At 43.4% G+C, this 23,764-nt stretch overlaps 3 protein-coding genes across 4 annotated transcripts in view; all 3 read right to left on the bottom strand.

The window, feature by feature from the left end:
• Positions 1 to 70: 70 nt before the first annotated feature.
• On the bottom strand, positions 71 to 20,510 carry LOC139028598 (zinc finger protein 572-like). Of its 2 annotated transcripts, XM_070446428.1 has the most exons (4): positions 18,882 to 20,510; positions 5,901 to 6,012; positions 5,591 to 5,718; positions 71 to 1,231 (listed from the first exon to the last, which is right to left on the bottom strand). In XM_070446428.1, the coding sequence occupies exons 2-4, from the start codon at positions 6,001 to 6,003 to the stop codon at positions 302 to 304; spliced, it is 1,161 nt and encodes a 386-aa protein (XP_070302529.1). In that variant the 5' UTR covers positions 6,004 to 6,012; positions 18,882 to 20,510; the 3' UTR covers positions 71 to 301. The 2 variants fall into 2 exon arrangements, with proteins under 2 accessions (XP_070302529.1, XP_070302530.1); XM_070446429.1 differs by lacking the exons at positions 5,591 to 5,718; positions 5,901 to 6,012; positions 18,882 to 20,510 and adding an exon at positions 1,647 to 1,822.
• LOC139028483 (uncharacterized) lies at positions 6,375 to 12,359 on the bottom strand. Its single transcript, XM_070446024.1, has 4 exons — positions 11,845 to 12,359; positions 11,315 to 11,445; positions 10,943 to 11,116; positions 6,375 to 6,542 (listed from the first exon to the last, which is right to left on the bottom strand). Exons 1-4 carry the CDS (start codon positions 12,125 to 12,127, stop codon positions 6,375 to 6,377), a joined length of 756 nt encoding a protein of 251 aa, XP_070302125.1. The 5' UTR covers positions 12,128 to 12,359.
• The window catches only part of LOC111971315 (uncharacterized), a 244,714-nt gene continuing 236,067 nt past the window's right edge, over positions 15,118 to 23,764 (bottom strand). Inside the window, exons 20-21 of the mRNA XM_070446023.1 lie at positions 18,364 to 18,475; positions 15,118 to 18,160 (exon numbers count right to left, since the gene is read on the bottom strand). Of these exons, the coding sequence (XP_070302124.1) occupies positions 17,412 to 18,160; positions 18,364 to 18,475 (861 nt within the window). The 3' untranslated portion in view covers positions 15,118 to 17,411. The remainder of the gene's footprint in view (positions 18,161 to 18,363; positions 18,476 to 23,764) is intronic.

Genomic DNA, 23,764 nt, shown 5'->3' with positions numbered 1-23,764 from the left:
TGCTTATTACAAATCTAATTTCCTATTCATGATCACTATCTTTCAAACTCAGACCAGACTTGTTTAGAAATAGAGTAGAAAATAATGACTTTATTACGTCTAAGTAAGCTTATATTCAGTTGTGTTTGAACAGCTCTCTAAAAACAAGTATTTACACAAGCCTGTTTCAAATGACAAGTTAACAAAGGGTTATTGAGGGGTATGTGATTAATTACCATCTTACCCCAAGACACGATAACTATAATATTTTAGCTAAAGAATAGTTCACAGAAATCCACTGCGTACATCTCAAGCCACACTGCTACAATTTCTCCCCATTGTGTACACTCCTATGTCTGATCAGGCTAGTCAGGAAGGCGAAGCTCTTGTAACATAGTTTGCACTTGAAGGGCTTGTCCTTGGTGTGAACGGTTTGATGCGTCTTCACATAGTTTGCATGGGCAAAGCACTTCCCACATGTGGGGCACGCGTACGGCTTGTCTGAGTCAGTTCTACTGCTCAACTTCCCACATTGTGACGCAACGACACCGGGGGTGGTAGAAGCAGGAGCCACCACACTCAGGTGGTTAGACTTTGAGCTCCCTCCTTGACCTCTAGCCATTGTTTGGGTGTTGTTGGGATTGTGTGCTGTGTTATAGGCTAAGTACCTCTCGTGGTGAACACCCATCGTGACCCTGTCTGTATTTGTGGGGTAACCACGAGATGACCCGGGTCTAGCGTTTCTCAGTTTTCTATGAACCCAGTCACTAGACATTAGATGAGACCCTGAAGGAAAAGACTGATTTGTTGATAGACTACCACCAGGGGGGTCTCCCACCACRCTCTGTGAAGGCTGAAGCCTAGGGTAACCTGCTCTGTTTATCRTGGATACTGTGGTGTTTGTATCAAAGGAACAGGAGGGTCTATCTCCATCAGCCTCAGGTCCTGCTTCATCCCTGCACTGAGACTGTGAAGAGAAGGGTCTGGGCTGCAGACTGGAGCCTCTGTCTCTCTGATGACCACCAGGACTGAGGTTGTTCAGACCACCTGTCCACTGCTTGTGTTCTATATAGTGGTTGTAGTGGAGTCTCTGTCCCTCGCGGTTGGGTCCTGGTTCTGACTCGGAAACGAAGAGTGACGGCTCCTGATCCATGGTCGTGATCCGGCGCCAGGGTTTGTGACCAGCCGCTTCATTTGTCCAGTCTCTCCCGCCAGTAACACTGGATATCAGCAGGTTTTCATGGACTGCAGACTGGAAACAAAGATTGTTCAGAAGAGCATATAAAGGTTTRTAAAATAAACTCTTTGTTGTTCACACAGAAACATGACATATTATTAACCACAGTGAAGCGTAACTAACACTGTGATAAAGGTACCTAACAATATGGAGGTATTGGAGTTAATTATATATATATACACACTACCGGTCAAAAGTTTTAGAACACCTAATCATTCAAGTGTTTTTTTTATTTATTTTTTATATTTTCTACATTGTAGAATAATAGTGAAGACATCAAAACTATGGAATAACACATATGGAATCATGAAGTAACCAAAAAAGTGTTAAACAAAGCAAAATATATTTTATATTTGAGATTCTTCAAATAGCCACCCTTTCCCTTGATGACAGCTTTGCACACTCTTGGCATTCTCTTAACCAGCTTCACCTGGAATRCTTTTCCAACAGTCTTGACGGAGTTCCCACATATGCTGAGCACTTGTTGGCTGCTTTTCCTTCCCTCTGTGGTCCGACTCATCCCAAACCATCTCAATTTGGTTGAGGTCGGGGGATTGTGGAGGCCAGGTCATCTGATGCAGCACTCCATCACTCTCCTTCTTGRGGAGATAGCCCTTACACAGCCTGGAGGTGTGTTGGGTCATTGTCCTGTTGAAAAACAAATGATAGTCCCACTAAGCGCAAACCAGATGGGATGGCATATTGCTGCAGAATGCTGTGGTAGTCATGCTGGTTACGTGTGCCTTGAATTCTAAATAAATCACAGACCGTGTCACCAGCAAACCACCCCCGCACCACCACACCTTCTCCTCCATGCTTTCCAGTGGGAAATACACACGCAGAGATCATCTGTTCACCTACTCTGCGTCTCACAAAGACACGGCGGTTTGAACCAAAATCTCCAATTTGGACTCCAAACCAAAGGACAAATTTCCACCGGTCTAATGTACATTGCTCGTGTTTCTTGGGCCAAGCAAGTCTCGTCTTCTTATTGATGTCCTTTAGTAGTGGTTTCTTTGCAGCAATTCGACCATGAAGGCCTGATTCATACAGTCTCCTCTGAACAGTTGATGTTGAGATGTGTCTGTTACTTGAACTCTGTGAAGCATTTATTTGGGCTGCAATTTCTGAGGCTGGTAACTCTAATTAACTTATCCTATGCAGCAGAGGTAACTCTGGGTCTTCCATTCCTGTGGCGGTCCTCATGGGAGCCAGTTTCATTATAGCGCTTGATGGTTTTTGCGACTGCACTTTTAAAGAAACTTTCAAAGTGTGCAAAGCTGTGGCTATTTGAAGAATTTCAAATCTATAATATATTTTCATTTGTTTAACACTTTTTTGGTTACTACATGATTCCATATGTGTTATTTCATCCATATGGTGTTATACAATGTAGTTAAATAGTAAAAATAAAGAAAAATCCTTGACTGAGTAGGTGTTCTAAAAGTTTTGACCGGTAGTGTATTAAAAAAAGTCCAAACAGTCTCTGCAATGATACAAAATAACCAAGTTAGTTAGCAGAATCAATGTAGTATTTAATTTAAACAAAATGGCATTAGAATMATTTTTATTGTTCAAAACGATACGTGACAAGTAGAATAACTTCTCACTATGGTAACACTTGACCATTTCTGTAAATCTGGTACCCTCGCTTTGATCAAATTAATTTTAGAATACTTAGTTAAAAGTTCAACATTACATTACACAGCTTCATGTCAAGTAAACATGAATTAAGGCACTATCATTTCCTCACTATAAAACACCAGTATCAACCTAAAGGCCCAGTTTCACTCTTCATCAGTGAAGMATTTTTACAGACACCATCACACCAACCATCACCATATCATCTACTCTGCCTCATCATACTCATTCTTTCCTCAGTTCACCTCATCCAGTTCCCTACTGCATCCAATACCAACAGAATGAACTACAAACWAACTAACTAGTACTATATTACACCTCACGACCCACTGGGCACAAACGGGTTAAATCAACGTTGTTTCAACGTCATTTGTCAACRTATTGTGACGTGGAATCTATGTGAAAAATATTTTGCATTTGAAAAAAGGTATAATCTTTTTTATTTTTACCTTTGAAACAACGTCATCTTCAAAGTAATATCCACTTTAAGAAAAAAATAGGCTAGAAATTTGATCTATCTACAAGCTCTGCTTAGCTTTGATATTCGTCATTGACTATTACCAATGTGCTATTGTTAGAATGATTGTTGAGAAATGTCCACTTAATAGGTTCACTGTTGCTATTGAAGTCATTCTAAAGGGTAGGTTTAACAGAGCAAATGAAATGTAACCATACTTCATCAATCATATCGTCAATGATGCTATTTACTGTAGGTCTCTAATATAGCATTTGGAAAGTCATCAATGGCTATTGTTTCAATTCAGCCCAGTTTTAAACTAAAAATAGACAATACATATAGGCCTAGAGTTTTCAAGCTTCGGTTGGTTTCAAATGGAATCTATAAATTCATAATAAATGTTGGATTCACATCAACCAAAARTAAAAGTTTAAGAATAAGATTAAATCAAACTATTTAAAATGCATTATTTGATTTAGATCTATTTACAAAATATATACATATGTTGCCAAATGTTTTATAAAAGAAATAAGGCATGAGAACCCGGGAATTATTGTGTGATAACTCCCTCCTAAGGGCTGTTTCCCCGGCCCTTGGCTTCGTCTTGGRCATAAGAATAGCCCTTAGTCGGGAGTTATCACACGATAATCCCGGGGTTCTCATGCCTTATTGCTGAAACAACATCTAGGTTGCTAAGAGAGATATCCAAATAGTCATCACCAATTTCAAGTTAAGATAGTTGTTTTATGAGATCGCCAGTGTCTCAAGTATGAGGGCAATTGCACCACTATAGTGCACCACTACAGGACAGCCAGCCAATAGTGGCCGCTAGATCTGCACTATCGTCTAGGATTGATKTGCATTCCCAATAATACACTAGTTWCCCCGTGGACCAGCTTGTACATAAAGCATCCTCTATTCMGGCTGCAAAGGCTTCATTTTCCTCCTTAACTAGCTTTAAATGGTCAGCAGCAGGGGGGAAAAAATGAAAAATATGTGTACTGTCGTAATAAAACAACATTTTCCACCACTATTTTCCGACACCTTAGGATGTTGCACACACTTGGCTGAACGCGGTGGGCAACATCTTAAGTTGTCAGACACTCCAAGTCATTTGGTTGTGCTATTAGATCAATCACAGTCATAACACATTAAGTTATTGTATAAATAAACAAAATATCTGACAATGTATTCCTATTTTAACTTTAGTGTGATTTTCAAAGGTTGAAAGAGCAGTGATAACACATAGGTGAAAACTGAACCAAAAATCTGACACAATTTGGTTTGACTTTTAGATGGTTGAAAGCATAGTGATAACATTGGGAATTCAACAAACTTTTAGCAGTCATTTTGAGTGGGTGAAAATAGGTTGGAATCTCATTGATCAACGTATCTACCAAATATTACCCAATTATCCATGCTGAAATGACATGGTGTACCCAGTGGGTATACAGTATTCGTGGGCCATGTGCATTTTCTGCTGGTGTATCCTGAGGTAGCTCCTCTGAGAAACATTCCCCGCAGTGTGTACAGGTGAACGGCCTCTCTCAAGTGTGGACCTTCAGGTGCATCTTCAGATCGTGCTGGCGTGAGAACCTCTTCTCACACTGGGGACAGCTGTAGGGTTTCTCCCCTGTGTGGACCCTCTGGTGCCTCTTCAGGTTGGACGATTGGGAGAAACTAGCCCGGCACAGGTGGCAGCCGAATGGTTTCTCCCCTGTGTGCATCCTCTGGTGGATCTCCATCTGTTTGGGGAAACTGAAGGCTTTCCCACAGAATGAACATGGGAAGCGCTTCTCTCTGCCACCGGATCTACTGATAGCGTTACTACTACTGTCATTTGTCAATGGGCTTGTGTAGCCATTTAGTGTTGAGGCACTGGCATTGTCTGAGGTCTGGTTTAACAGGATAGTGTGAGGAGAATGAAGGCCAGGTAGTGTCTGAGTTATCGCAGGGTCCATGTTCCAGTTGATAGATCCTATAGAAGGCAGGCTGAAGGCAGCACCTGTTAGGGGGTTAACCTGAGGCACCATCAGTCTCTCTGAATCACAACTATAGGAGCAGGACGGAGCATTGCTAGCCGAGTCAGYGTCTGTTCTCATACGGACACCTCCCCGTCCCCGCAGACCAAATCTACGCCTCGCTCTGGTCTCAGCCAGTCTGTTGTCATGGAGACTAAGTTCAGTTGTTGTTTTGTGTTCGACTGTTTGTTTCTGGTTGTGGTTAACAGTGTTGTTCCCCAGCCCATAGTTGAGGACGCTGTCCCATCCACTGACCTCAACTATGTCGCCTCTAGTCCCGGCCTGCTCAGTGACATTGTCCCCTGGGCCCTTGGTTGCACCCGTCTGGGTCTGGGAATCCAAGATGGCCACCCAGTCTCCTCTGTTAGCCTCCAGCCAACCACCTGCARGAAGAGGTTAGAAAATAGAYTTTACGAAGAAAAAWAATGTCAAGTTCGTACATTATAATGTGTGGTTTTGTATGTAAACATAAGTTCTATTGATTTAAGAAAAAACTATCCAGGCAAATTTCTAATCCCATTRAAGATCTATTACTGTATGTAGGCTATATGTATTTCTCCCCTACCTTGCTCCCCCATCTTTAGTCCACTCAGCAGGTCAATACTCTCTGGTCCATCTTCTATTGTCTCCTCTTTGACTAGCAGCAGATCAGGCTTCCCATCCTCCATGTCTACTGACTGTTAGAGATACAGAGTGAGAGGATGTTGGATCAAGAAATCTGATATGAGCACCCTGCTATGGAGCATCTTCTAATTGGGCAATGAGGGATTGAATACTATACAAACATGTTAGTTAATTTGATTACTTGACACTCTTTAATGGTTTGATCATTCGAAGACATGGTCCACACTTAAGACAAAAATGTATCAAGACCTGGGCCCGTATCTACAAAAGAGTCTGAGTAGGAGTGCTGATCTAGGATATTTCCATATAGTCTTATTCGTTATGATCTAAAAGGCAAAACTGATCCTAGATCAGCACCTCTACTCGGAKAGGCTTAGTGGAATACGGCCTGACCTAATACCATTCAGACAGTAGTTTACAGTKGGCTCACCTCAGTGAGACTGTGTGTGGTCCTGTGCTGCTCAGCTGGTTCCTCTGTGGGTTCAGGAGGAGGTGTAGTCTGGTTGTCCTCCATGACCATGGTCCCCTCAGGGTTCCCCAGACCCTCCTCCTTCACCAGCAGCACCTCTGGACCCTCCTCCTCCTGGAAGAGAGAGGTGATACAGATTACACAGACATACAGACATACACACTCCCTCAGATACATACACACAGATAATAAACACACTTTAATGATGGATGGGCCATACTTGTGAACATTAGAAACAGTTTATATTCAAACAGTTGCTCCGTCACAAAATGTGCATCAGACAATTAAAATCGTCAATTTACTTGCACGTGATAGAACGCTGCATTGTAGCTGGTCCCATCAGATAATCTGGTATACGTTAGCCCTATGCTAACTTCACCAGATGACTGATTATTTTCTGGAACAAAATTCCACATCAGCCTATMAAAAGATCTTAGACTTTATATTCACCAGCAAATGGTATTTCTTAAAATAGGTCAACCCARGCCACCAGAGGGATATTTTAAACCTACATATTCAAGGTTGCCTTTTGTTCCATTGGTCTAACAAAATGTTGTGTGCCAATATTGCATTGATGCATCCTTGACAAGGCTACTAGCTAGTAGTACTAATGTTAGACAATGTTCAGCAATAAAGATGTAGGAGGATTATACAACATGTAAGTTTATATTCAAAGTCGAAGACTCGTGGTCTTGTCAAATAGTTGTAATTTACCCTTACTGACATCACCAATTGGTGGTGTGATCCACTAAGGCAGTAAGCCCAGAGACGGCAAGGTACGATGGCAGCGAGTTTGAATCCCCCTCGAGGCAAGGATTTCATTTTGAGGAAAAAGTGATCCACTGTGAGCCCTCGACTCAAATAACGCAATGTGAAAAAGTAGATGATTATAAAAATGCATCTAAAACATTGTACATGGAAATGTAGCCTACAATTCTATGTAATATAGCCTATAGTAGTAACAGGCTTTATGTAGCAGTGCCAGTAGCCTGTGTGTCGGTCAGCAAGAGGGACTCCAACAAGAAGCTACTCATAAAATGTTTTGCCTGCACTTCTCTTCACACAAATTAGTGTAGGCCTAATATCTAGCTTCTTACTTTTAGTTGTCTCTATGACTATGGACACCCTGAAAGCACTGAATGGTCTTGTGTTACTACCTTATTAATAGGCCTACGGCGTGCAGTAGGATGCGTTGATCAGTTGATTGACAGGTGTATTGTAGAACAGGGCCGGTCCAAGGCACAAGCGGCATACACCCCATGGCAAAATGTATAGAATTGCAGGAACTTAAAAACTGAAATTCTCTCCCTGCCGTCAAAGGGGGATCATTAAAATGTTTTGCCGTGAGGTGGTGGGCCCCCCCAACTAAATCTCGCTTAGGGCCCCCAAAAGCTAGGACCGTCCCCTGCTTTAGAAGACACACTATGAACTTTCCTCTAGTGTGGATACTCACCAACGTGGGTTTGAGTCCGGACTCGTGATCACATTTTTTTAAATGAACGAATACTGTTACTGCCATCTGTAGGAGGATAATGAGAGTGCTTGACTTTAAAGTCGCTCTTATTGTAATGTTTGTTCACCTCAATCTACCTCAACATTTAGAATTGGCTGATGCAGAACTTGTTCCAGGAAATAATGACTGTCATCTGGTGAGGTTAGCATAGGACTAACGTGCGGCAGGTTATCTGATGGGACCAGTTACAATTTTGTGCTCCCGAGTGGCGCAGTGGTCTAAGGCACTGCATCTCAGTGCTAGAGGAGTCACTACAGACCCTGGTTCAATCCTGGGCGGTATCACAACCGGCCGTGATYGGGAGTACCATAGGGAGGCGCACAATCGGCCCAGCGTCGTCCTGGTTAGGGGAGGGTTTGGCSGGGGTAGGCCATCGTTGTAAAATAAGAATTTGTTCTTAACTGACTTGCCTAGTTAAATAAATCACGTACAAGTAAATCAATTATTTTCATTGGCTAATGYGCAGAAACAGAGTAACTGTTTGCAAGTATGGCCCCGGAGTGTTTACCCATCCCCACTATGTTTGAGTCCTATACTGTAGTTACAGAATGACTTCATTGTTGTTAAACCCATTATGGTGGACATATGATGTTGTGGGTAAAAACAGTCGGCTAAGATAAGTCAAAAGTCATCAAACCTGACTAAACTATTTTAACGTGTACAGTAGGTGTTTGTGTGTGGGTATGTGTAGGTATATTRGTTATAAAGYGCTGTTGGGTGTATGCAGAACAGGGTGAGATCAGATGTGATGTATACTAAAGAGAGTCTCAATGAAAGTCTTAGAATGAAAAGTCACATTGTGTTTATTAAACATAAACAAGTGTTAAATATACCATATGAAAACCACACATACACATGTCTCTCTGCATACCTGGCAGACATCTCAACTTGGATGTCTGCCCACCACCTCAAGCTCCACAAGCCGGAACAGCTCTTCCTTCCAGGGAAGGCCTACCCCGCTCCAAGGTTCATGCTCTACAACATCCGTAGAGTACGACCCTTCCTCACACAAGAAGGGGAGCAGGCCCTAATCCATCCAGTTGTCATCTCCAGTCTAGACTACTGCAACTCTCTGTTGGCTGGGCTCCCTGCTTGTGCCATCAAACCCCTGCAACTTATCTAGAACGCTGCAGTCCGCCTGGTGTTCAACCTTCCTAAATTCTCACAGGTCACCCCACTCCTCGGCCCACTCCACTGGCTTCAAGTCAAAGTTCGCATCCACTACAAGACCATAACGGTTGCCTACAGAGCARCAAGGGGAACTTCCCCTCCCTACCTTCAGGCTATGCTCAAATCCTACACCCCAACCCGAGCACTCCATTCTGCAACCTCTGTTCTCTTCAYCATCCCACCCCTACAAGGGATCAGCTCCCGCTCAGTCCAGTCAAAACTCTTTCTGTCCTGACACCCCAATGATGGAACCAGCTTGCCCCTGAAGCTAGGACAGCAGAGTCCCTGACAAAAAATAAGGCTTCTTCCTACTAGCACTGACTTTATTTRGGGAAAATGTACTTGCTACGACTGTGTTGTGGTTGTTTAACCCAGCTTTTTTTAAATGAATGTATTAACTGTAATTCACTCTGGACAAGAGTGCCTGCTAAATTACTAAAATGTAATTTTAAAATGTAATGTCTCAATCTGTATGAACATAGCCTACACAAACGCAATATGAAACAGACTTTTTAGGCATATATATCTAGCTATATCTCACACGTCTGGATGCAATGTTCTACCCAGGAATATTCCAACACTGAAAAATGTTAGTTTTACTATTCTAAATGCATCTGTGGATATTTCCTACTGACAWTGAAAATGTATCTTTCTCTTTAATGCAGGATTTGATCTAAACTTCRGAAGCTATTGAGTGGAATGGTTACTTTCCATGTTATAGAGTGGAATGTTTTTTCTGCTGGTGTATCCTGAGGTAGCTCCTCTCTGAGAACCTCTTCCCGCAGTGAGTACAGGCGAACAGCCTTTTTCCCGTGTGGACCTTCAGATGCACCTTTAGCTGGTTCTAGTGGGTGAACCTTTTCTGACACTGAGGGTAGCTTTAGGGTTTTCCCGTGTGGACCCTCTGGTGCCTCTTAAGGCTGGACGAGTGGGAGAAGCGCATCTGACACTGAGTACAGCTGAAGGGTTTCTCTCCTGTGTGAACCCTCTGGTGCCTCTTCAAGTCACCAGCCTGGGTGAAGCGCATGTGACACTGGGTACAGCTGAAGGGTTTCTCCCCTGTGTGGACCCTCTGGTGGATCTCCACCTTCTGGATGCAGCTGAAGCCTTTGTTACAGAACATGCAGAGGAACCGTTTCTCTTTACTATTACCTGATGTAGCTCCCCCTCCCTGAGCCTGGGCTCTAGCCCTGTCGTTTAAGTTCAATACCTGATCGAAAAGGACACGGCCGTGTGAATTGGAAGGCCCCATTGACGTGGATACTAGGTCTCGATCCCTGAGCGTGTGTAAAGGGGAGTGGRTCGTGACATTTAGATTTGTCTCTAAGCTTCCCCTGTAGTCTAAGAAATCTCTGCCTTCTGAGTGTCCTTCTCCTAAGTGAGTCTCATCCACATTACATGTGGGAGGAGCGTCACCCTCCACTTTCACAGTCACCTCATCTACCACTATAACCTCCCCTTTCTTATCTAGGCACCCTTCAGAGTACACACTACTACTGTAATGGTTCCAGTCCTCTCTGGACAGATCAGCCTGTCTCTCTAAACTCAAGGATATGTTGCCAGGGTCCATTTCTGTAGCGTAAGAACAAGACAGCTCACTGCAAGCCTCTAACACGTCACCTGAATCTCGATGGGAATTAACTTGAACCGCCCTCGAGCTCAGGTTATCGTAAAGTAAATACTCTGAGCCAGGAGCAGGAGGACAGCCCAGTCTCCTCAGCCCCTCTGGTTCTGACCTGTGGTCAGATCCTGTGTGTAAAAGCCTTTGTGTTACAGTTAAAGTCTTTGTGTCTGGCTCTGACTTGAGGACGGCGTTCGGCGATCCACTGACCTCCGTGATGCTGCGTTGGGCCCTGGGCTGTGGTGCGGTGAGGTCCTCTGTGGCTACAGGGGATGCCACTCCAGCCGCTTCTCCAGTCTGGATGTCTCTGCTGTGCTGTGGGTCCTCCTCTCCTTCAGACCTCTCCAGCTTGACCCCAGGACCTGCAACCTCTGCATCTGCAGACTGACACAAGAAGAGAGGTTATTACCGGTAAATGAGTTTAATTGGATAATAATATCTCAGGGAAGTTTCACAAGCTCCGATATGTTTGATATATAAGGATGTACATGTAAGCAAATTAATAGCCGAGGGGAGTCTTTCTGAAAGAAACGGGCCACATTTGATGTACTGCAATTTCTAATGTTACACTATAACACTAACCTCTATCACAATAACATGCTGGTTTGAGGTTCCACTCCCCTCATCAACAGTGATTGGTTGGTCATCTCTACACGCATTATGTCCCGCTGGCTTCACAAAGCTCCTGTGGCCTCGAGTGAGATGTCCTTCACCTGAAAGAGTGATTGGGGGAAATGTGTGGTTAAATGAGGTACTGACAATGGTCAATACTATATTGTACACTATTGAAACTGTCTAGGATGTAAGGGATAACTTTTTATAACTTTTTGATATACTATTTATTGTTCCATGCATCATATTATTTTAATTGAGTTTGACAACAGGACATTCATTAAATCAAGAATCTGGTAAGAATATGATATTTTGTCTTTGTGCAAGAAGCCTGGTCAAATAAAWWWTTTTTTTTCAAGATGGCTAAGTATTGGTAATCAGGGTAAGTATTTCATACTATCCAAACACTGACCAAGATCCAATTCTGGGTCACACATCTGAACACATGCGCAGAGAGGAACCGGGCGGCAGCCTCGGCCTTCTGCAACATCAAAATGTACCTCTTGCCATTCCTCTGTATCGGTCGAGGATCTTGACACTACTGGGACGACTAGCGAGCACGCGCTCTCGCGCTGTCTTCTCTGCGCGCTCCCGTGACACCTTCAGTTCCAGTAGCTGTAGTTTCCTCCGTAATCCCCTGTTTTCTTTCTGGCTTTGAGTTATTTCCAAACGAAACACTGCATAGTCGTCGTCTACGAGTTTACAGATCTCTGCCACGGCTGCATTTGCTAGCACCTCCATGATGGAGGCTATTTGAGTGTGAAAAATCATACAGTTAGCCATTGTTAGCTAACATTAGCAGCTAGCTAGCTAGATAACATCTATCGTCCTGTCTACAACGCGAATTAAAGACTACCTGGGGGTAAGTAAGTGAGGCTATGCAATCAAATGATTCATATCGAGTTCCATGGTGTTAGTAAACGTCTAAATAACAATAAAAACGCTACCGTAAGAAATTGTTCTTGGTCAACGTTAACTTCCGTTTACACTGACGAAAAATGGTTTTATTCTTCTACTCTGGTTTAATGGCGTCCGCAACAATTTTATGTGCATGTCGCCACCTACTGTATGGGTGGATAAGTCAAACGATCAAAAATAAAATTMAACTGTTCAAAATCAACCTGCTTTTCTGTTCAAATCAAACATTCGAATCAGGAAAGAGCCTCGAAGGTCGTGCCATCTTCCAACGACAGTATCCTTGCCGTGCTTCTGCCTTGAAATATTGATGCCCCTAATACTTATCAGCCAGAGACACAATGATTTCTTGGACACTTGAACAGTACAATGAATAACTGTGGCAATAAGCGTTAACAAAATCCACCTTCACAATGACTGTATCCAGATCTCTTGACTGAGGAACGTTTACAACGGGCTGTTGGGCATCCACCGCCATTTCTTCAGCGCTGTGGCCACTTGCCCCTTAGACTCTCTCCCCAGCTCCACAGGAGATCTGCTGGACAGCCCTGATCCTTGACACCTCAACCTCTTTCACCCTAACAGGGCACTCAGGGAAGTTGGGAATTTGATGCTCACCACAGTTGCAACATTTTACATTCAGACTCAATAACATACACCTCCCGGTTTTACACGAACGTTCTCATGGCATATCTTTTATTTATCCTAGGGGACTAAACTCCACGGTGAAGTTTGTTTCTGATGAACAGTGGTGTAAAGTACTTAAGTAGTTTTTTGGGTGGTATCTGTACTTCACTATTTATATTTTTTGACAACTTGTCCTTCACTACATTCCTAAAGAAAATAATGTACTTTCTACTCCATTGATTTTCCGTGACAGTCGAAAGTACTCAGTACTCGTTACATTTTGAATGGCTAGCATGACAGGAAAATAGTCAAATTCATGCACTTATCAAGAGAACATCCCCGGTCATCCCTATTGCCTCTGATCTGGACTCAATAAACACATGCTTCATTTGTAAATTAAGTCAGTGTTGGAGTGTGCCCCTGGTTATCTGTATTTTTATTTTTTTAATGGTGCCATCTTTTTTATATGGGGAATTAGAAATGATTTTTACTGAAGTATATTTTAGCTATTACATTTACTTTTGATACTGAAATATATTTAAAACCAAATACTTTCTTTTACTCAAGTAGTATTTTACTGGGTGACTTTCACTTTTGAGTAATTTTCTATCAAGGCATCTTTACTTTGAAGTATGAGAATTGCATACTTTCTCCACCACTGCTGATGAACTTCACCAACGCCTTCGAGCCGAGACCAGCTCCGACTACATCGATTCGCCCAAGGTCAATAATAAAATTTTAAAAAGATTCGACGCCCACCTCAATATGTTTGTCCTCTGTAGTTGTGTGACTTACTTTGGTTTGCTGAAATCAATACTTTTTCAATAAATGTTCATCAAATACAACCACTGACTGTTTGCTCATTGCTGTTGCTCTAATATGGCAACTAGTGGTTGTGTTCATTAGAAAACTTCCTTCACTGTGGAGTGGTGTTTAGTCTGCTAATAAACTCAGCAAAAAAAGAAATGTACTCTCACTGTCARCTGCGTTTATTTTCAGCAAACTTAACATGTGTAAATATTTGTATGAACATAACTAGATTCAACAACTGAGACAAACTGAACAAGTTCCACAGGCATGTGACTAACAGAAATTGAATAAAACCTTTCCCTGAACAAAGGGGCGGGGTCAAAATCAAATGTAACAGTCAGTATCTGGTGTGGCCACCAGCTGCATTAAGTACTGCAGTGCATCTCCTCCTCATGGACTGCACCAGATGCCAGTTCTTGCTGTGAGATGTTACCCCACTCTTCCAAGGCACCTGCAAGTCCTGGACATTTCTGGTGGAATGGCCCTAGCCCTCCACCTCTAATCCAACAGGTCCCGAGATGTGCTCAATGTGATTGAGATCTGGGCTCTTCGCTACCATGGCAGAACACTGACATTCCTGTCTTGCAGGAAAATAACGCATAGAATGAGCAGTATGGCTGGTGGCATTGTGATGCTGGAGGGTCATGTCTAGGATGAGCCTGCAGGAAGGGTACCACATGAGGGAGGAGGGTGTATCCCTGTAACGCACAGCGTTGAGATTGCCTGCAATGACAACAGCTCAGTCCGATGATTTGTGACACACCGCCCCAGACCATGACGGACCCTCCACCTCCAAATCGATCCCGCTCCAGAGTACAGGCCTCAGTGTAATGCTCATTTTTTGATGATAAACGTGAATCCGACCATCACCCCTGGTGAGACAAAACTGCTACTCGTCAGGGAAGAGCACTTTTGCCAGTTCTGTCTGGTCCAACGACGGTGGGTTTGTGCCCATAGGCGAAGTTGTTTCCGGTGATTGTCTGGTGAGGACCTGCCTTACAACAGGCCTACAAGCCCTCAGTCCAGCCTATTGCACAGTCTGAGCACTGATGGAGGGATTGTGCGTTCCTGGTGTAACTCAGGTAGTTGTTGTTGCCATCTGTACCTGTCCTGCAGTGTGTGATGTTCGGATGTACCGATCCTGTGCAGGTGTTGTTACATGTGGTCTTGCCACTGCAAGGACGATCAGCTCTCCGTCCTGTCTCCCTGTAGCGCTGACTTAGGCGTCTCACAGTACAGACATTGCAATTTATTTTCCTGGTCACATCTGCAGTACTCATGCCTCCTTGCAGCATGTCTAAGGCACGTTCACGCAGATGAGCAGGAACCGGGGCATCTTTCTTTGTGTTTTTCAGATCAATAGAAAAAGCCTCTTTAGTGTCCTAAGTTTTCATACTGTGACCTTAATTGCCTACCATCTAAGCTGTTAGTGTCTTAACGAGGTTCCACAGGTGCAAGTTCATTAATTGTTTATGATTCATCGAACAAGCATGGGAAACAGTGTTTAAACCCTTTACAATKAAGTTATTTGGATTTTTACATATTATCTTTGTTCAGGACAGGGTCCTGAAAAGGGGATGTTTCTTTTTTTGCTGGGTTTATATCCCAGYTTTTCATAGATCGGGAGATACTCAATTAAACAACMGTAATACGKATACAATTTGCYCGGTTTTCCCCATCCACCATACTGGTCAAGCGACGTACATGAACTACTCCTGGAATTTTCAGCCTGAGATATTAATGTTGGGATGCCAGAGTTAATACTTTTACCGTTGCCCTGTTCCGAATATCAAAGCTGTCCACTTCATTAGTAGATAAGGAGCGTGCATTATGGCTCGCGAAATTTCGCTCATTAGATATACCATCCTTCTCACTACTATGCTCGACGCACTTTCAGCTTTAAACAGCACTYGCGCTTCTGCCGTCCCACCGACGGCTTTCTTCAAGAATCTTGTTGGTTGGGGTCATAGCGCAAAGGGTGTGTTTAAAAAAATATAAAAAAATAAAAGTATGCTCACTGTTCTTTGAAATAAGGTACTGTACTGCTTATTACATTACACATCAAACCTATTCATCAGTATCAAGCTCGGAGTAGACTTGTTTAGAAGTGTTAGCAAGAATAGAGTAGAAAATAATAAAATTACTTTCTCATCTACATCACCTCAGTAAGGTAAATATTAAACTGTCCTGTTCTAGCCTAGGTTTACTGTCTCTCTAAGAACAGATATTTACACAAGCCTGTTTCAAATGCTTAATGAGGGGTATGTGGTTGATTACACTGTAACCCCAAGACACTTCACATGATAACTATAATATTTTAGCTAAAGAATAGTTCCCAGACATCCCCTGTGTACATCTCAAGCCACACTGCTACGATTTCTCCCCATTGTGGACACTCCTATGTCTGATMAGGYTASTCAGGAAGGCRAARCTCTTGTAACAGTTTGCACTTGAAGGGCCTCTCCTTGGTGTGAACGGTCTGGCGCCTYTTCACATAGTTTGCCTCAGTGAAACGCTTCCCACACGTGGGGCAGGCGTACGGCTTGACAGCATCCGTCCAAATRTTCAGCCTCCCACGTTGTGACCCAATGACACCAGAGGAGGTAGAAGCAGGAGCCATCACTTTCAGGGGGTTAGTCTTTGAGCTCCCTCCCCGACCTCTGGCCATTGTTTGGGTGTTGTTGGTATTGTGTGCTGTGTTATAGGCTAGGTACCTCATGGTGAATGCTCAWCCTGCCCCTGTTTRTATTTGTGGGGTAACCATGCACTGAGACTGAATCCCTGACTGGAGTCKCTGTCTCTCTGATGACCACCAGGACTGAGGTTGTTCAGTCCACCTGTCCACTGGTTGTGTTCTTTGTGGTGGTGTTGAAGTCTCTGTCACTCACGGTTGTGTCCTTGTTCCGACTGTGGAAGGAAGAGGGAAGGCTTTTGTCCGGGGTCGTGGCCAGCCACTTCAGTGGTCCAGTCTCTCCCGCCAGCAACACTAGATATCAGCAGGTCMTCATGKACTGCAGACTGTAAACACACTGAACAGAAAAGCATAAAGGTTTATATAAGAAACTCTTTGCTGTACACACAAACATGACATGATATTATAAAATGTTAACCACAGTCAAGCCCATCTCTAATAGTGTGATTCAAGTACCCAACAATATGGAGCCATTAGAGTTTATTGTAAAAAAAAAAAAAAATCCAAAAGTGTTAATTTAAGAATTAAGTATGTTTTGGTCCGACTGAGCTAAGGAAAACTCAGTCCCTGCAATGACCAAAAAATAACCAAGTCAGTCAGCACAGAGTCAATTTTGTTTTTCATTTCAATGTACGTGAAGTTCAGTACTTTTATTGTAAAAAAACGATATGTGACAAGTAGAAACCATAGTGAGAAAAGTGAACACTACCTTTTCTGTAAATCTGGAATCCTCGCTTTGATAAAATACATTTTAGATTACTTTGGAAAAGGTTCAACATTACACACAGCTTCACTACTTCATGTCAAGTCAACGTAAGGCCCAATCATTTCCTCATCACAAAACATCATCAAAACAACAGGACAATATTGTTAGTCTTAAATCAGTGAAACATYTTTACAGACACCATCATCTACTCTACCTCACCATACTTATTCTTTCCTCAGTTCACCTCATACAGTTCCCTATTACATCCAAAACCAACAGAATTAACTACAAACTAACTAGTACTACATTACATGTCACTATACATGGGCCGTGTGCATTTGCTGCTGGTGTATCCTGAGATATCTCCTCTCTGAGAACCTCTTCCCGCAGTGCGTACAGGCGAATGGCCTCTCTCCCGTGTGGATCTTCAGGTGCACCTTCAAATGGTGCTGGTGGGAGAACCTCTTCTCACACTGGGGACAGCTGTAGGGTTTCTCCCCTGTGTGGACTCTCTGGTGCCTGTTCAGGCTGGATGATTGTGAAAAACTGGCCCGGCACAGTTGGCACCCGAATGGTTTCTCCCCTGTGTGCATCCTCTGGTGGATCTCCATCTGTTTGTGGAAACTGAAGGCTTTCCCACAGAACGAACATGGGAAGCGCTTCTCTTTGCCACCAGAGCTACTGATAGCGTTGCTACTACTGTCATTTGTCAATGGGCTTGTGTACCCATTTAGTGTTGAGGCACTGGCATTGTCTGAGGTCTGGTTTAACATTAGGACAGTGTGAAGAGGATGAAGACCAGGGAGTGTCTGTGTTGTCGCAGGGTCCATGTTCCAGTTGATAGATCCTATAGAAGGCAGGCTGAAGGCAGCACCTGTTAGGGGGTTAACAGTGTTGTTCCCCAGCCCAGAGTTGAGGACGCTGYCCCATCCATTGACCTCCACTATGTCACCTCTGGTCCTGGCCTGCTCAGTGATGTTGTCCCCTGGGCCCTTGGCTGCACCCGTCTGGGTCTGGGAATCCAAGATGGCCACCCAGTCTCCTCTGTTAGCCTCCTGCCAACCACCTGCAGGAAGAGGTTAGAAAATATACTTTCCGAACAATTTTTTTGTCGTCAAATTCATACATTATAATGTGTGGTTTTGTATTGAAACATACATTGTGTTGGTTTCATTTTATGAAGGAAGGGGGGAAAAAAATAGCCAGGCGCATCACTATTCCCATTAAAGACCTATTACTGTATGTAGGCTATATGTATTTCTCCCTTACCTTGCTCCCCCATCTTTAGTCCACTCAGCAGATCAATGCTCTCTGGTCCATCTTCTATTGTCTCCTCTTTGACTAGCAGCAGATCAGGCTTCCCATCCTCCATGTCTRCTGACTGTAAGAGATACAGAGTGAGAGGATGTTGGATCAAGAAATCTGATATGAKCACCCTGCTATGGAATATCTTTTGATTGGGTAATGAGGGATTGCTATGAGTGCTATGCAAAGTTGATTTGATTACTTGACGTGCTGAGAATAGAGACAATTTACTCCTACTCTTATGGGTAAAAATAAAAGCTATGCAAGAAGCCTCTTTAGTCATAAGAGTCCCACCTAGTCAACAAATATATTTAAGAGACCTCATGAGCTGTCCTAACCAGTTCAGAGTTACCAGCAGGTGTCTTGGTAATAGAAAAACGCAGCGAGTCAGTGGTTCCTGTGCCACATGCAATTACTTTCGAGTTGGTAGAAGAATGTGTTGATATTGCTATATCATCTTAACCTGATTGTTTTCCACATACCTTATATCAGGGATGGGCAACTCCAGTCCTCGGAGGCCGGAGTGGTGTCAGACTGTTTCCTCATCCCTAGCAAACACAGCTGATTAAACTAATTGCATTCTAAACTGAAGAKCRTGATTAGTTGAWTATTGGAGTCAGGTGTGTTAGCTGGGGCAAAAGTATGACACCAATCAGGCCCCCGAGGACTGGAGATGCACATTCCTGCCTTATATGAACTTGTCCTTTCCCTTTGTGTGATTATTCTGATGAAGGTCATTGAAGGCCGAAACGTGAATCTTCTAACTTTGCTTAAATAAAACAATGAATGTTTAAATGGTGAGCTAGTGTTTCCCCTTTTCCATTTCAATATATGATCAATCCATAAATAATCTCGACCTACATGAAACAGTAGGTATATCTCTCGCACTTGTTACACAAGAGGCATATTTCACATAAAGTTCCCAAATACTTAACCACTAGGCTAACGAATAACAGGGTTGGGGSGTCAATTCAATTTCAGTCRATTCAGAAAGTAAACCAAATTCCAAATYCAMATTTTTCTCATTGAAAAGCAGTGACAAKAATTGGAATTTCAGTGTACTTCCTGAATAGACCCCAACCCTGATAAACACATTTTTCATTTAATTACCTACTGTACATGTTATTTTAAGGAATTCCTTTGGAGCGCAACATGTTAAAAAAAAGCCTAAATTGGGCATGCCTATAAATTTGGCAATTGAAGGCATTTAGAGCTTATGTTAACTTTGATTGTGTTCGATGAAAATKATAAACCTTTAAAACATTGTATGCAACATTATCAGCAGCAGGTGACTTGATGCCTAGGCTACTGTGCCAAAGCGATTTAGAGTTGTTAAACGAGAGTGACGAGTGTGTTGACAACGGTAATATTGTAGAAATTCCACTTTCAACAACCATCAAAATTTGTTTAAAAAAATAAGTTAGGCTATGCATGCAAACATATTGGGCCTAAGTATTGTTGTCCATTAGTTTACTCCAATTASGGGGGGTTAGGGTCAAATAAAAAAGCAAAATATGTTTTTTAATATGGGGGATTGGGAATGACGCAGACAATTTACATTGATAGAACCCACAATCTATCTGCAATATTAAAGCTGGTCTACAGTACCATTTATGTTTACTCAGTCTGTCCAATAGAGATTACGCAAAGGAAAGCTAGTGATGACCCTCATTGAAAACGTTGCAAATTATGTGGAATAACCAATCGCGATGAGGTATCGCCAGCTTTGAACTCTATAGAGCTCACCAGTTTGTAATCCTAAAAAACAGAAATGAGTTACCTTTGGTTCGTTTAGCCATTGTTACGGGTGAAATTAATGGGGAACGATGGGGTTTTATGATTTCCCGCAGATGTTATTTTTTGGCGTTTTATCACCACCTAGAGAAGGGATGGGCAACTGCCGACCAACCCCCCTTTTATTGGCCCGCAAAAAAATAAAATGAAAAACATTTGAAAAAATGTAGGGACTCAGTCGGGGTCTTAACATACTGTTGAGTTATTCTAAGTAACATAATACAAAAATCCCCATCAAAATCCATCAATTTAAACTAGAGATATCAGTGCCTCAATCCACTGCATGGGCTTGTCGCAGGACTGGTTTTAAGGTAATCTATATAAATGAATGGAAGTATGGAGGTAGTGTTGTGCCAACAAAAATAACCGGGTTGCATCCACTTGCCTTGTATGGCAACTGCTCGGGCCGTCCGACCGGCAGGCACTACAGAAGGTAGTGCGTATGGCCCAGTGCATCACCAAGGCAAAGCTGTCCCTGCCATCCAGGACCAACTCCATCTCTATAACTCGGCAGGCGGTGTCACGCTTGCGGAAAAGACCTAATTTAGAAGACTATCTGATCCAAATGACTCCAGTGCACTGCGCGTAGTGGAACTGTTCTCTCTGTCTACCGCACGCGAAGCTGTACGGAGCGGCCAGTCTATGTCCAAGAGGCTTCTAAACAGCCTCTACCGGCCCAATCCATAAGACTGCCGTGATACCTAATCAAATGGCTACCCAGACTATTTGCGTTGCCCCCCAACCATCTTTTACGCTGCTGCTACCTCTTATTATCTATGCATAGTCACTTTAATACCTCTACCTACATGTACATAATTTACCTCGAGACCGGTGCCCCCCGCACATTGACTCTGTCCGGTAGAACCACTATATATTAGCCCCGCTTTTGTTATGTTACTGACTGCTCTTTAATTATTTGTTATTCTTATCTCTTACTTTTTTAGGGATTTTCTTAAACTGATTGTTGGTTCAGGGCTTTAAGTAAGCATCTTCATTGGTAAGGTCTACACGTTTGTATTCGGCGCATGTGACAAATAAAATTTGATGAGCTGATTTGGGCCATCAGTTGATTGACAGATGTAGGCGCCTACGTGGTGAACGATACACTGCTCAAAAAAATAAAAGGGAACACTTAAAACAACACAATGTAACTCCAAGTCAGTCACACTTCTGTGAAATCAAACTGTCCACTTAGGAAGCAACACTGATTGACAATAAATTTCACATGCTGTTGTGCAAATGGAATGACAAAAGGGTGGAAATTATAGGCAATTAGAAGACACCCCCAAAAAAGGCAGTGGTTCTGCAGGTGGTGACCACAGACACACTTTCAGTTCCTATGCTCCTGGCTGATGTTTTGGTCACTTTTGAATGCTGGCGGTGCTTTCACTCTAGTGGTAGCATGAGACGGAGTCTACAAACCCCACAAGGTGGCTCAGGTAGTGCAGTTCATCCAGGATGGCACATCAATGCGAGGCTGTGGCAAAAAGGTTTGCTGTGTCTGTCAGCGTAGTGTCCAGAGCATGGAGGCGCTACCAAGGAGACAGGCCAGTACATCAGGAGACTGGAGGGAGGCCGGTAGGAGGGCAAGCAAGCCCAGCAGCGAGGACCGCTACCGTCCGCCGTTTGTGCAAGGAGGTGCACTGCCACGAGGCCCTGCCAAAATGACCTCGCAGCAGGGCCCAACAAATGTGGCATGGTGGGTCGTGTCAAGAACGGTCAGGGAAACGAGACCCTCATGGAGGGTGGGTATGAGGGGCCGACGTACACGAGGTGGGGTTGTGCTTACATGCCCAACACCGCGTGCAGGACGTTTGGGCATTTTGCCAGAGGAACACCAAAGATTGGGCAATTCGCCCACTGGGCGGCCCTGGTGCTTCTTCACAGATGGAGAAGCAGGTTCACACTGAGCAATGGTGACAGACGTGACAGAGTCTGGGAGCAAGCCGTGGAAGAACGTTGGCTGCTGACCTGCAGAGCATGCCAGTGCCAGCATGACGGTTTGGCGGTGGGTCAGGTCATGGGTGTGGGGTGGCATTTCTTTGTGGGGCCGCAGCAGGGCCGCTCCATGTGGCTCTGGCCAGCAGGTAGCCTGACTGCGCATTTAGGATACCGAGATGAGATCCCAGAACCCGTTGTTGAGGACGCATGAATGCTGACACATGCACATTTGGTGTGCGGCGGGCTGGAGGTCATGGTTTGCAGGGTCTCTGGCGAGTGGCACCTCCTTGCACAACGAGGCGGACGGTGGAGCGGTCCTGCTGCTGGGTTGTTGGCCCTGCCTAAATCGGCCCTCCCGGTCCACATCTCCTGGATGTACTGGCCTGTCTCCTGGTAGCGCTCATGGCTGCTGGGACGACTTACGCTGGTACAGTATCGACGCAAATACCTCTTCTTCACTAAGCTCCCATTGTCTTGATGCTCTGCATGACCAAAGAATTCCTGATGAACCTTTGCCACCTCCCTGTGTAAGCCTTACTTTGTGTGGCGTTTGGTGAAGCACCTCACGATCCTTCATGTACCCTCTGCCTAGAGTGAGAAGAGCACCGCACATTATTCAAGGGAGAGTGACCAAGAACATCAGTCCAGGGAAGCAATAGGGAACTGAGAAGTGGGTCAGTGTGTGGATCACCCTGCAGAAACCATTCCTTTTTGGGGTGTTTCTTACTAAATTGCCGTATAAATTTTCCACGGCTTTTGTGTCTATTCCATTTTGCACAACAGCATGTGAACAGTTTATATTGTCAATCAGCTGTGTTGCTTCGCTAAGTGGGACAGTTTGATTTCACGAGAGAGTGGTGATTGATTTTGGAGTTACAAGCTGTGGTGTTGTTTTAGAGGGTGTCCCGTTTATTTTTTTTGAGCAGGTGTATTTTTCCTCCAGTGTGGATGCTGACCCACGTTTTATAGTTGGGCTATGTATATATTATTGTCAAATTAGTTTATGGTCTTTTGGGATGTGGGTATGAGCTGAGGACACTTTTCCTGATGTGTAAATATCAGGACGTATTCGTTTTACTTCTTGAAAACATTTAAATAAAATGCAACTTTTGAGGGCTTGGAGCGGGAGTGAGCTGTTTTAGACCACTGCATCTACGGCAGGTCACAATGCTCTATCTAGTAGCATTAAGAATGGTATTGATACTCACTCCTCATTAGGACAGCAGTCCTCCATAGGATTGAATGGAATTCTGACAGTAATTTCAATAAAGGACAAAATTACTATGTATTTAAGTATTTTTTTGTAGTTGTAGTAGGGACAGTAACATTAGTTGATCTCAAAGTATATACTTTTAGAGGAAAGTTGTGTTTTTTTAAACATATTTTTGTTTAGCTCACATAATGTATTATGCATTTGTAATAGAATACATGTGGGGTGAAAAAACAAATGTATGCATTAATAAATGCATTTAGTATAGCTTCCAAAATATTTTTTACAATGGTGGGTGAGTTCCAAGATGGAGGCACAGTGGCTCCTAACAGTCATCTAGTGTATGTATAAACGTCATTGGACTGCGCACTGAGGTAATCAAATTATGTATTCTGGCCTATGTGCGTTGGCGCTTCAACA

This window comes from Salvelinus sp. IW2-2015, linkage group LG13 (genome assembly GCF_002910315.2).
Source record: "Salvelinus sp. IW2-2015 linkage group LG13, ASM291031v2, whole genome shotgun sequence".
NCBI lineage: Eukaryota > Metazoa > Chordata > Actinopteri > Salmoniformes > Salmonidae > Salvelinus > Salvelinus sp. IW2-2015.
This window is presented reverse-complemented; position numbering and strand designations above follow the sequence as displayed.